Source organism: Martes martes (assembly GCF_963455335.1).
Source record: "Martes martes genome assembly, chromosome: 7".
Lineage (NCBI taxonomy): Eukaryota > Metazoa > Chordata > Mammalia > Carnivora > Mustelidae > Martes > Martes martes.
The window spans coordinates 144,209,180-144,222,644 of NC_137894.1; the positions used below are offsets into that span (position 1 = coordinate 144,209,180).

The following is a 13,465-nucleotide window of genomic DNA, read 5'->3' on the forward strand; positions in this document are numbered from 1 at the left end:
GCATCACCTCCCTCCAGCCACAGGCCTGCCCCCTGTGAGTAGAGGGCATTAACCCACGGTAGTGCTCAGACCAGCAACCCGGGGGCCCAGACACTACTTTCTCTTGGCCCCCAGCAGGGATGTCAGTCCTGGCTCCAAACTCCCGCTGGGACCTGCTTCTCTCCTGCTGGGACTCCACCCTCTACCTCATGCTCCTCCCGACTGGGCCACCGGTCCTGCCCGCTCCACGTGGTCACCGCATCTCCCACAGTCCTTGCACCTGGAGCAACATACGTGTACACACACGCGCATGCACACATGCACACATGCACACATGCCCGCGCGCACACAGATGCGTGCACACGCACACAGACACGTGCGCGTGTGCACACACATGCACGCGCGGATGCGTGCACACACACGTGTGCACACACAGGCACACACTTAGGGATCCTGACGGGTGTGTTGGGTACCTTACAGCCCTCACAGCCTCCCTATTCTGGAGTATGTCGCCTTCCTCCTCCCCAACCTCATGGGTCTCAGACGGCTTTCCAGAGGGCATCCTCTGGGTGTGGCATCCCCCGCCCCTGGCTTTTTCATCAGGCCACAGTTCAGGAAGGCCGCACTAGCGGGGGTGGGGAAGGAGCCCACATGGAGGTGGCTGGGGGCACCACCACTATCCAAGCATGGCTGGGGCTTGGAGGCTGGGCAGTGAGGGCGGGGGACAAAGACCGCTGGGGTGAGTGGAGAGACCCAGGCCCTGAAGAGAGGTGTGCGGCGCGGCCCTGGGGTCAAAGCTGGGCTGCTGAGCTTCGGCCAGCGGGGGACTTGGAGAACCTCCGTCCCCAGGGGAGGGAGAGGGGACCGAGGGGGCGGGAGGCCCTGGGAAGGCTCTGGACCAGCGTGGAGGGAGTGATGAGAACCACTCCGGGAAGGGGCAGCAGGGATGCTGGCAGGACCCAGGTGTGGAGGCACCGGGAGGGCCCACCTGGGGAGGGGGGGCGCGGGTGAGGCTGAGGACCCTTCCGGGGAGAGGGCGCCGGGGACGCCAGGAGGCCCCGGGCACAGGGAAGCCCTTGCGCAGGGGGCTTGGGGGGATGGGAGGACCCACCCAGGAAGGGGCGCGCGGGGAGGGCTCACCCTGGCAGGCGCGCGCGGAGGCGCGGGGAGGGCCCGGCGGGGGCTCCGGGAAGGACGCGCCCGGGGGAGCGCGCGGGGCCGAGCGCGGGGGGCCGGGCGCGCGGAGGGGCCCCCCACCCCCACCCCCGGCAGGGGCGCGCGGAGGCGCGGGGAGGGCCGGCCGGGTAACGGCCGCGCGGTGGGCGGCGGCGCCCGAGGCCCCTCCCCTGCCCGCGGCCGCTCCTCCTCTTCCTCTCCCGCCCGCGCCGCGGCCCTCGGTCCCTGCGCGGCCTCGGCGGCCTCGGCGGCGGCGGCGGCGGCGGCCCCTTTAAACCGCCCGCCCCCCGCCCGCGCCCGCGCCCCGCGCCCCGCGCCCCCGCCTCCGCGCCCCGCGCCCCGCGCCCCGCGCCCCCGCGCGCCCGGCCCTCCGCCGCCGCCGGCCCGGACATGGCCGCCAACATGTACAGGGTCGGAGGTAAGGCCGCCGCCGCCGCCGCCGCCCGCCTTTATGCGCCGCGGCCCGGCCCCCCCCGGCCCCCCGCCCCCCCCGCCGCCCCCGCCGCCCCCCCGGCCCCGCGGCCGCCCCCGCCGGCCGCCCGCGCCGCCCCCGCCCCCAAACCGCCGCCCCGGGCCCGCGCCATCCCTCCCCCACCCCCCAGACCCCCGGGCCCGGGCCCCCCCGTCAGCGCGGCCCGGGCCCCCGTCTCGCCCCTCCCCTCCCCCACCGGCCTCCGTCCCCTCCCCCACCCGCTCCGCCCGCCGCGCCGGCCGCACGGCCCCCCCGCGGCCCACTTCGGGTCCCCTCCCTCCACCCCTGCGCCCCTCCCCCACGGCGGGCCGCCCCAGGCCGCCCCTCCTTCCTCCCGCGCCGCGGCCCCCGGCCCGCCGCGCCCCCGCCCCCGCCGCCGTCCCCCGCCCGCTCCACCATCCCCGAGCCGCCGGCTCGGCCCCGCACCCCGGCCCCGGACCTCGGCCCCGGCCCTGCTCGCCCCGGGCCGGCGACCCGGAATGGCCCCGGGCCGGGCCCCGACGGGGGCCAGCGGGGGGCGGCGGCCGAGCGGGCGGGGGGGGGCAGGGGGCTCTGCCCACCTGTTGGGGGCCCGGCCCGGCCCGGCCTGGCGCGCCCTGGCGCGGGCGCCGTGCGCGTCGCTGGGCGGCCCCGGAGCATCCCGTGGGCCTGGCGGGCCTGAGCGCCTGCAGCCCGGCCGGCTGGAGCCCCGCTGCCCTGAGCTGGGGCGCGTGGCCCTGGGCGGTGCTGGCTGCCCTCCCGGGGCCGAGCTTCCGGGCCGTGGGGTGTGCAGGGGTGGGGGCGCCGTGCTGGGGGCCGCATTGCTCCCCGGGAGCCCGGGAGCCCCTGGGGTGTACCCGGGGGCTCCCCCCAGCAGGACGCGCGCAGCCCCCCCCCCCCCGCGCCGGCCGCTCCCCCCAGCGCGCCCGCCCTGCGCGCCCACTTTTACCACCTCCCGTTGCCCCGGCCCAGCACGGAGGTGCTTTGTGAGGGGTGGGGGGAGGTAAGGAGCCCCGGCGTGGGGTGCTGAGTCGGCTGGGGCCCTGGGGGGCTTCCCCCAGTTCCTCCTCTGCCTGGGGTCTTAGGAAGCCCCCAGCCTTTTGGGCCTTGCCCTGCTGTGTTCCCTGGGGTCCTGGGCCGGTCCTCGGCGGGCTGCTCCACGGGGAGGTGGCCGGCCCTCACTGTCCCCTCTTCCCGTTGGTGCCTGCCCTCCCTGTGTCAGGGGCGGGAACTCTCTCGGTCCTCTCTGTCCCAGTTGCCCGTCCTCAGGGGTTGGCTGGCCCCCCAAGAGCCTGGGACTCGCCTCTCCAGCTAGCCAGGCGGGCCTTGTGACCTTGGACTTGCCCTCATCTGTGCAGTGGGTCAGCACGGCACCCGCCGGCCCTCAGGCCTGCCCCCACCTCTGGCTCAGGGGCAGTCGTGGGAATGGGGCCTGCACCCGCGGAGCAGCAGCCCCTAGTGGACAGATGTGGGCTGCAGGCAGGGGTGCAGGGGCCCGCAAGCGAGGGGCCGTTCGTTTCCCACCTTAGGGGCAAGGCGGGAGTGTCGCCCCAGAGGCCCCCTCCCCAACGCGCTGCCAGGGAGGCTCCTTGACAGATGCCGGACCCCAGGGGCGACTCCCCTGCCTCCATCCCCAGCAGCCCCCAGCCTCTTCCTCAGCCCCCTTCCCCCCTGCTGTGGCTCAGGGCTCCTCCCTGTCTCGTAGGCAGTGCCTCTGTTCTGCTCTCCCTCTGCCTGCGTGCTTGGAACCACCTTTCTACGGTGCAGACCCCCTCTTTCCTGGTGGGAGGCCCCCACGACTCCCACCGACGGGTGACAAGGCCCTGCAGGCCGCCAGCCCACAGCTGGTCCCCACATGCTGTCTGGGCCGGGGGGTTCATTGAGTCGATGAAGGCACAATCATCGGAACAGAGGCACCCGCTCCTGGAGGGAGACGAGGGGGGCCAGGCAGGGTGGCGGGCCGTGACCCCTGGGCATCGCCTTCCGGGCACGGGGCCGGCAGCTTGAGCAGGACCCCCACCCAGACCCTGGGCCCCCTTGCTGCGTGGGCTGTGCCGCTTGGCTTTTAGGCCTGTCGGCCTGTGAACTTGGCGGGGGCCTGGCCTGCCCCACACCTGCTGGTCCCCCCTCTGAGCGCCGCAGGTGGGACCACAGGCTCCCACTCGGAACGCCCCCGTGGTCCCTGCGAAGGAACTGTTCGCTCGCTGTCCGTGCATGGGGACTCTGGGGCGGTGGCCCGGGGGCCTGGCAGGACCGCCTGGCCACCTGCCCCTGGAGCTGCTTGCTTAGGGAAGGGGCGTCTGGAACACGTGCCCCTCTCTCTAGAGCTGATTGCGGCCCGGGGTTTGCCCCGTCTGGGCGGCTCTGGTCTGGGGGAGTGCCGCGGGGATGTTCTGAGAAGGGGGACGCTCCGTCCACCTTCCTGCCTCCACTCAGGACCCTAAGAGCAGAGCCTTTTCCGACGGTGCTGCCTTCGGCGAGGGAAGTAAAGAAAGCCAGTCGGGTGTGAGTGTCACATAAGCACTTTCTGAGTCTGACTGTGTCCCAAATACTGCAGAGGACACACTTAGGCTAGAAAGACCGTAGGGGCAAGCGCGAGTTATCTGGGCGTCCTGCATTTTCCCGGGCAGCCGGCTCCGAGGCCCTGCCAGGATGTCTGGGTGGGGCGGGCGCCGGGGGGCGGCCCAGTGCCAGCTGCCCAGCTGGGTGGAGTGGGTCAGCCTGGGAGGGGACAGCCTGCTTCTTCCCAGGGAAGTGACCTGGCTGCCGACAGAGGCCTTCTATTGGCGGCTCTGAGTGTGGCAAGGCGGGGCCCGACTGTGGGTGGCCGGGTCAGGGTCCATGACCTCTGCTCCTTTGGGGTCTGCCTTCCGGCGCCCTCGGCAGGCTTCTGGGACCCGCGGTGTGCCGCGGGTGCTGTGGGGTGACTTCCCGGCGCACGTTTCAAGCAGAGGGGTTGGGAAGGTTTGGGAACCCGCAAGCCACCTGCCAGCAGGGTCACTGTTGGACAGACTGTTTCCTGTGGGTCCCCCCTTCTTTCCTCTCATTGCTGGATGCCAACACCCGTTCTCTTGGATGGTAATTTGGGTTTTACTTATTTATTTATTTGCCGGAAAGAGAGCGAGTGAGTGCACAGGTAGGCAGAGCTGCAGGCAGGGGGGGAAGCAGACCCCTCGCTGAGCAGGGAGCCCCATGTGGGGGGCTCCCAGGACCCTGGGACCATGACCTGAGCCGAAGGCAGAGGCTTAACCCACTGAGCCCCCAGGCACCCATGAACAGTAATTTGCTTTTTAAAAACGTGTATTACAGAGGTGATAGGTGCTCCCCAAGGCTCCTGGGCACTGGGCAGAGTTCGCTTGGGCCGCGCTCTGGGTTCTGTGCCTGTCGCGGCCGCGGCCTCTTGTCAGACACGCTTCTGTTGCTGTTGGTGGAAAAATTTAAGCTTTTGACCAGGTGAGACATCCACACATGGGACAATCCCAAACTTGTTAAGGCCAGTGGGGGAGGGGGTGTTGCTCAGGGACCCCTGCTGCGAGGGCGGCCCTTTGTCTCGCTCTCCGGGGCCCACCCTGCCCTGCTTTGACCTTCTGGGTCTCTTTCGAGAGAAGAATTTGGGCATTAAACTCTAGGATTCATAAAAAAGAAGCTGCGGGTCAAGGATGTTGGAGGGAGGGTCTAAAGCCTGGCGCCCCTGGGAGGGGCCACCAGCTCAGGGCAGTACTGCGGGCGTCGGGGGGTGTGGACGTGGGGGTGGCCACCGTCGGGGCTGGGGCGTGGGGGCGTCCATGGGGCTGCAGTTAGGCCCAGCCTGCCGACTCTCCACAGTGTGGCTCCGGCTGGCCTGGGACCCTCGTGTCCCTATCTGTGCCCCCGCCCATCTGGCAGCAGACTTGGGGTGCAGCTGCCCCAGGGCTCTTGAGGGCAGTGTGCATGGACGGGGCAGAGGTGCGGCCTCCACAGAGGCCGGGGGTCTGGACTGGGCTCTGCGGACACTGTCAGGTGCCCGGGTCCTCGCTGCCTGCCCGCCCCGCACGCAGGGCCGGCTTCTTGGGGTCGACAGCCCTCCTTTCTCTTCCGTGGGGTGGGGGTGGGCTGTGCCTCATCTCAGGGCCCGTGTGCCCCCTCCCTGGCCCTCGGTGTGCCCGGTGGCCCCCACGCTGGGCCCGGCTCTGTGGTCTGGGACCGGCCTTGGGAGGTGGTGCTTCTAAGCTGTCTTCGCTGCTTAGAACTGCTTAATGGCTTCCGCGGAGCCGAGGGTCCCGTCAGAAGCCTCAGAGAGCTCGTGACCCGTGCCGCCGCCACGCAGTGACACTTTGCAGGGCCCCAGGGCTGGCCCTGCTGGTCCCTGGCTTTGCAGGGCAGGGCTTCCCCGGGGGCCCCCTATAACGTGGCCTAGAGAAGCCTCAGCCCGTGGTGGGCCGCTGCGCCTGCGGTTCCCACTGACCCTTTACTCAAGGCGGCTGAGCCGGCAGGGTCTTCAGAGAAGGGGAGGGCAGAGGAGGTCCCATGGGAACAGTGGAGTCCCCTCCCCCAGCACGTGTGTGCCCACACAGGGCCCTGCCCCATTCAGGTCTCTGCCCCTCCCCCGTCCTGCGTACCTCCCCCCTCCAGGCAGGTTCTGGTCCCGGACTTCTGTGGGGACGGTGACATGGTCCCATGCTGCTGGCTCTCCTGGCAGGGCCGTCACCATATTCTGGGGGGTCCTCTGGAGTCCCCTTGTGCCCCAGCCCAGTAGGGCGTGTGGGTGGGAGGCCCAGTGGGTGAGGGCCGGGGAGGGGTCCCTGCAGGAGGGCGGCCAGGTTTAGGTGGTAGAAGTACCGGGACCCTCGGGCACCGTTTGGGGGGTGGTCCGGCAGAGACGTGAGTCGGGTTTCACTCGGTATCCTGTGCTCCGGGGCTGTGTGCCCAGCCCCGGCTCCCTCCTTGCCAGGCTGGGATACTGGCCACTGCTTGTGTTTCTCTTGGTTCCATCCCCAAATTTGGAAAAAAAAAAAAAGAAAAGAAAAGAAAAGAAGAAAATGCTAGGCTTGCCGGTAGCCCCACTGTGGGGGAGCAGAGCGGGAGCCTGGAGCTGGGGGTCCCATCCCCAGCAGAGCCGGCGGGAGTGGCTTCTGGAGGGATTCTGCCAGATGGGGTGTGCGGCTCCTGCGGGGTGCTGGGCGCGGCGGGCGGCGGCTGAGCTCTCTGTGTTGTTGCGGGACCCTCGTTCGGCTGCCCACGGCCCCTGACCCCTCGGGCTGGTCTCCTCGCCGTGACCGCTGTCTGCCACGCGGGCTCTGTTCTTGCTGGGGACCGTCCCCGTGCCTCCCGCGGGTCCCGATCTCCGCCTGCTCCCCACCTTGACCTGTGACCCACGTCAGGACCCGGGGCACCCGTGCTGGTCTCTGAGACACGTGTCCCTGACGGGCAGACCCCAGCTGCGGTCGAAGGGGGCGACGCGCTGCCTCCTGGTCCCATTCCGCACCGTGAGCAGGGCTCCTCCCCGGCCTGTCCAGTGACGCATTTTCCACATTTCTGTCCTCCTGTTAAACTTGCATTCGGAGCGCTGTCTGATGCGGCGCGTCTGCAGGGAGGCCGGGGCGCCGCCCGAGGGCACGCCTGTGTCGGGGGACTCCTCCAGGGGCCGGCCACATAGGCCGAGTCAGGCGTCTCTGACCCGGAACCTGCACCGCGGCGGGTCATGTGCGGTCAGGCCAGCAGACCCTGACCCTGGGCGGTCGCAGCTGGTGTCAGCGGTGACAGCAGAGTGCACATCCCCCGTGCCGTCCCGTGGGCTGGGTGTGCGCTGTGTGTGTGCTCACGGTCAGGTTTGCCGGGGTCGGGCCGTCCGCCAGCCATGTCCCGGGGTGATAGAGAGCATGTCCGCGGCCCCGGGGGTCGCCGGCGTCCGCTGAGCAGAGTGTCCCGGAGGTGGAGTCCCCCAGACGCTGCCCTCCGAGGCGGGCTCCGTGTCGGTGGCCGGTGCACGTTTGGGCCGTCCTGGCACATGCCACAGGCCGGCCCATTTGTGAACGACATGCTGAGTTTTCTCGGCCCCGGACGCTGGGACGCCGGGAGGCCCAGGCTCCCCCAGACTCGGTGTCTGCTGAGGCCGCCTTCCAGGGTGCGTGGGCCCTGGGGTCACGTGAGGGGGACTGTCATGGTGTGGGGGGCATCGTGGGGGGGGCAGGGTCTCAGCCCGAATCCTGGAGACACAGATGACAGACCCCGGTGTGCCGTCTCTGGTCTCTGGTGACGATGCGGGAAGCTGGCGTGGACTCGGTGGTGAGTTCCGTGGACACGTCCTGGTTTCTTGAGGACGAAGGTGCCCGGGACCAGGTCGCCGGGCTGCACAGCGAGCATCTCGCGGTCCCGCTGGGCGTGCGGCGTCTCGGGTCCTTGCTGGCGACAAGTGGCCCGGGGCCTCTTCTCACTCGCGCGCAGGCCTTTGTCCTGCTTTAAGAATCGGGTGATTTCCTTTCTCGGCGTCGAATCGGGAGAGCTCGTTCGGGATTCGGGAGTCACACGTGTGCCGTGCAGAGCTTCCCCCGTTATAATCTGGGCCTGAATCAGCCTCACAGAGATTTGTCCTGTTTTCTTAAAATTATTGTGGTTTTGCATTTTTTAAAAAAATTTTTTAAAGATTTTCTTTATTAGAGAGTAAGAGAACGTGTGTGCGCTCAGCAGGGAGCCCGACATGGGGCTTCGTCCCAGGACCCCGGGACCACGACCTGAGCCGACTGTGCCCCCCCCGGCGCCCCCCATGGGTTTCACTTTCAAGTCTGTGATCCGTGTTGGGGTAGATGTTGTGCGACGTGAAGTTTGAGTCTCCGTTTTTTTCCTGCACGTTCACGAGTGCCCTGTCATCCGTCACTGGTTGCTGGAGTCCTGGGTGTCCTTTCTCACCGGACGGGCCGGCTTCCTCATCATCCTGGCTTCCCGTGGCTCTGCGGTTCCCGCCGCTGGTCCCCCCGGGAAGCCGCGAGGCCGGGTTCTCTGACTCGTCGGGTCCGCTGTGATGTCTGAGTCTCCCGCGTGGCTCTGGATCGGCCCGTGGGGTTTTGATGGGGACGGTGCGAGCTCTCTGCGGGCTGTCTGCAGGGAGTGGACCCCTGCGGCGTGTCCCACACGCAAGAATTCCAGGAGACTCCTGTCTCGGCTTCGCGGTAAACTCTCCCAGGTGCGGCCAAGGTCATCGGAGCCGTCACCGCGCTGCCCTCGAGTCACGCGGACACAGTCCCGCTCGGCAGCGCTCGGAGTGCCACGCCGGTCTCCGCGCCGTGACCTCCCCTTGCGGGAACACAGGGAGGCAGTGTGCACACGGACCCCAGCGGTGTGCGCGTCCTTGTGTGCTCGGCTCAGGTGGCAAAGCACCGCGTGTCATTGGGGCCACGGCCGCTGTGCCGACCCAGCGCCGTCTGTGTTGGCGCCACCGCGTTCGCCTGGCTCGCGAGCGGACGGCGGTCGGGAAAGGTGCAGGATTTAAGACGGAGCCTCTCGTCCCAGCGGAGCGTCTCCATGGAAGAAAAGGAAACGCGCTGCCGTCCACGGCTCCTGCCCCACGTTCCTCAGCCAGCTGGGAGCCGCTTCCCGCCTGCATGACCGCGCGGAGAGGCGCGTCCGCAGGCTGCGTGGACAGCTGGCGGCATGCGGGGACACGGGGTCCGAGGGCCGTGCGGGGACCGGCTGCCGTGCGCGTGCTGTCGGGCAAGTCGGGAGGACGCGGCCCCGCGCAGACGCAAGTAGGGCCGCTGGCTCGTGGCGGGGAGCCTGCGCCGACGCTGTGTGGGGGGAGCTGCCAAGCGCTGTGGCCAGAGACCGTCCTGCCTCGGGGCCCCGCTCGTGGGTGCAGGTGGGGGGCTGCCCCGGCCGTGTCTCTGGGGCACCCCGGCTGGCACAGGTGTGGCGTGAGGGACGGAGCGGAAACCGTGGATACTCCTGACGGCACGAGGGTTCGGAGACGTCGTGCTGGGGCCGGGGGCTTCGTGGGGGACGCGAGAGTCTCCCGCCTCGTGGGACCCACGGGTTGGCGTGATCTCCTCCACCCTCGTGCGCGTCACTGTCCTCAGTTCTGTGGATCCTGACCCCACGTAGACGTTGTCTTCGCTGCACTCAGCTGCCGTGCGGCAGCTCGGCGTGCAGCGGGGGTTAAATCTTACCGGGATTCCGTAAATCCTGGGGAGAAACTGAAGTTCTGGGGAGGGAGGAGGGCCGCTGTCACCCACCGCTCTCCCTCGCGGTCGCGGAAGCCGCTTGCTGACCGTGGCTGTCCTCCGTGAGGCCTGTGACCTGACGCACTTGACCCCCAGCCACACTTTGGCCGGGTGAGGCCGCTGTGGCGACCGCCAGCGGTGCCGGAAGCTCTGGGAGGCCCGTGGGGCGGCCGCGTGGCCCGCGTTCCGGCGGGAGGAGCAGCTGGGCCCGACCCTGAGTGCTGGGACGGGGCCTCATCCAGGGCTGCGGCGGGGGCCCTGCTTCCCGATGCGCAAGACGGTCTGCGCCGCGAGCCCTGCAGGCCCCTCCCGTGTCGGTTACCGTCGCGCCAGGCGGAACGGCGGCTGGGAAGGGCGCCCGGGGCGGGGCCCAGGCTTCGGCCTGCCTGTCACCGGGCTCCACGGGCGCCGCTGGACGGGCCGCTGCGGCGCGATGCTGTTTGCACGCTCTGCGTGGGTTTCTCGTCGGACACGAGGGTGAGATGCGTCAGCGGCACCGCACGTCTGCACTAGCGGGCGTCACAATTGCCCTGGACGGCGCAGGGCACGGACCTCGGATCCCAGTGACGCAGACGGTCCTGTCAGCTAAGGCTCCGTGCCCAGCCCTGACCGTCTCTCTCCAGCGTCACTGATGGAAGCTCTGTGGCGATGCCGCCTTGGTGCCTGCCTGGCGTCCCGGGCAGAGCCTCCTGCCCTGCAGGCCCCAGACCGCCCCCGCGTGTGGCCCTGCGGCCCCTCGCGGTCCTGTGTGGGCGGCTGTCCCCTTCTCCTGCCGCTGTCTCATTGCCCCCAGGCCCCTGCCCGGGACCGTGGGCCCTTGGCTGAAGGGACGCTCGGTGCCACGTGTGTCCCGCGAGCTTGCCCCCCACCCCCGTGTCAGTCACCTCTGCGTAGACTCGGGATTTCTGTGCTCGGGGAGTGCTGCCCGGGGCCGTGCCCGGTGTGCTCCTGCTTGGGAGGAGAGCGACGGTGTGAGGGTAGCCGAGGGCTCCCTGGGCGCCTGTGGCGGGCCTGGCGGTGTCCCCTGTCGTCCAGGCTGCTGGAGAGTTCCTGTCCACGCTGCGTGTGTCCCCGCGTCTGCTCAGACCGTGTGACCCGCCTTCCTCCTTCCCGTGCGGTGATTTCCGACGTTGACCCAACCTGCGTTCTGGGACGGAGCCTGGGGGGCTGCAGCGTCGCGTCTGTTCCCTTGCGTCCGTGGGGTTCCCGCGTGGTCTCCACGTCTGCTCTCAGGTGCAGCGGGCATGGGACTGGCGTTGGGTCCCCCCTCGGTGTTGGCTGAGTTCCCCGGGGACGCCACCTGGGCCTGGGGGCCGCCGTTTTCTTCTCTCTTTTTTCTGTGCCTGTTTCTACTTGGTGGTCACAGTTGGAAGAATTTTTAAATCCATGGGCCGATACCCCCTTACTCTTTTCTTTTTTAGATTGTTATTTTAGGGAGAGCAGAAGCGGGGGGGAGGGCCAGAGGGAGAAGCAGGCTCCCCGCCGAGCAAGGAGCCCGATGCGGCGCTCGATCCCAGGACCCAGAGAGCATGACCCGAGCCGAAGGCAGACACCCAGCAGACCGAGCCCCTCGGCGCCCTGGAGCCTGATTTCTTCAACGGGCACAGGGTTGCCTCTTCAGCACGAGCTTGGGTTTGCCCCGTTTCCCCCGAGCCGCAGGCTTCTGGCCCAGAGCCGCCGCGCGTCCCTTCCTGCCTGGGTCCCGCTCACCGCACCCCGCACGCCCTCGCAGCATCTCTCGCTCTCCGTTGCCTCCCGATCGGAGGCTGAGCGGCCGCGGCCCATTTTCAGGAGCAGCTTTGCTCCCTCCAGCGTTTCTCTGTCGCGCGTGTGTCCGCGCGTGCTGGCGTCCGCCAGGCTCGCTGTCTCGTCGCGTTGCTTTTCTCATCGACAACGGGTAACGTGCCCGCAGCCAAGCCCGCTCCCCCGAAGCCTGCAGTTCTGTGAGCGGTGGGGGCGCTCACTGGGCTGCGACCGGCCGCCGGGGCGGGTGAGGGATGCGGGGGGGGGGGGGGCGGGGTGCACCTGCCGGGACGGCCAGCCCCAGACCCCAGAGGCCTCGGGAGAGCCACGTGCGTTTCTTAGAATGAAAGTTTTATAACTTTGTGTAGAAATGGCTTTTTGAGCAACGATTTACGAGATAAGTCACACATTCCAAGTGTGCAGGCAGGTGCTTGCTTGGGCCCCCCCAGTACCCGTGGGGCCTCTGGTGGGGGTGGGGCTGGGCCGGGGCCTCCGGCAGAGGCTGTGCTGGGTGTGGGCTTCCAGCTGCCACGAGCCTCCTCCGGGCTTCTGCAGAGCTGCCGGGGGAGGGCCTGGGGGCCTTCTGTGTGGGCCGCGGGGGACAGGGGGCCGGCCTTCTGGTGCAGGCTGGTAGGGACCTCGACCCGGCCCTTCCCTGGCGCCGACTCTGCCCCGGCCGCCGTGGAGCACCCGCAGCATCACCGCGGTGGGCGGGCGGCCTGGCAGCTGCGTGGCCTCGTGGCTGCCCTGGGCTTTCCGTGGGAGCCCCCCTCCCTGAGACAGAGCCCCGGCTGCCCGCTGTGGAGCCGGAGGGACGCTCGCAGTGACATGGCGCTCTGGGGGACCTGGCAGGTGGCGGCAGGGTCTCTGGGCCCCGTTCCTCCGGTGCCTGACATTGTCCCTGTCGCAGCGAGCTTGGCCTCTGCCCAGGAAGCCCTGGTCTCCCCGCTCACTGCCAGGGGCGTACGGGGCCGGGGGAGGAGGCGTGGGGGCCCCGCAGCCCCCCTCACGCTGACGTGGGCTCCAGGCCTGCTGGTTTCTGTGCTTGCCTGTCTGCCGTGGCCCGTGTGACCGGGCGCCCACCTGTCAGGCCGGCGGCAGCCCCTAGGAAGCTGTCCCCAGGGGAAGCTACGGTCTGGTTCCCACAGCGTCTTACCAGGAGGGACAGAGGTCCTGGGGGCCGCTGGTGTGGATCCCTGGGATAGAGGGAGTGGCTGCAGGCCTCTGCTGGGGGCGCCCCCCCATCTTGGACCCGTGCCCAGCACCCACCAGCATGTCTCTGGCTCCCTGTTCCCCCACCGAGATGCTGGGGGCACGAGCTCCTCCGCTCCCTCCTGGGTCACGGCCCCCAGAGCTGAGGGCGTGGGGGTGGGGGGCTCAGGGCCGCGCTGGCCCCCGGGGCTCCGGGCTGCGGGGTGACGCGCTGTCTTCCTGTTGCAGACTATGTCTACTTCGAGAACTCCTCCAGCAACCCGTACCTGATCCGCAGGATCGAGGAGCTCAACAAGGTAACGTGTGCGCGTGCGGCCTGCAGGGCTGGGGGCTCAGGTGCCGCCTGGGGCCTCGGGGCTGGCCCCGGACCCTTTGGTCCGTCTGTCCCTAGGGTCACTTGCCTAGACCCAGGTCCTTCTCCTTGGAGAGCCGGGCAGGGAGGTCCCCACGACCTCATACAGGGGAGTGTCCAGCAGGGCCCCGAGCAGGGCAGGGACGTCTGGCACACGTCTGGGGTGGACACCCTGTGGGGTCCCCCTGGCTGGGGGTTCCCTGCCCCCCTGCTGCCTCTTTCCCATTCACTGAGGCACCCGCTGGAGTCCTCGTTCCAGGCCTGCAGACCGCCGGCCGCCCTCCCTGCCTCCCGATCGGTGGTGCTCTGGGCAGCGCTGGGGGAGAGGCGGGTGCAGCCCTGGTCAGTGGACTCCCTGCG

The 13,465-nt window shown here is 69.4% G+C and overlaps 1 protein-coding gene across 6 annotated transcripts in view; it reads left to right on the top strand.

Moving 5' to 3' along the window:
- Positions 1-1,462: 1,462 nt before the first annotated feature.
- The window catches only part of MTA1 (metastasis associated 1), a 30,938-nt gene continuing 18,935 nt past the window's right edge, over positions 1,463-13,465 (top strand). For all 6 annotated transcript variants that reach the window (XR_013967052.1, XR_013967053.1, XM_080807375.1 and 3 more), the window contains exons 1-2: positions 1,463-1,573; positions 12,982-13,049. Coding sequence is in view for 4 of the 6 variants with exons in the window: in XM_080807375.1 (XP_080663501.1) it covers positions 1,546-1,573; positions 12,982-13,049 (96 nt within the window). In the remaining 2 variants the exon portion in view is untranslated. The remainder of the gene's footprint in view (positions 1,574-12,981; positions 13,050-13,465) is intronic.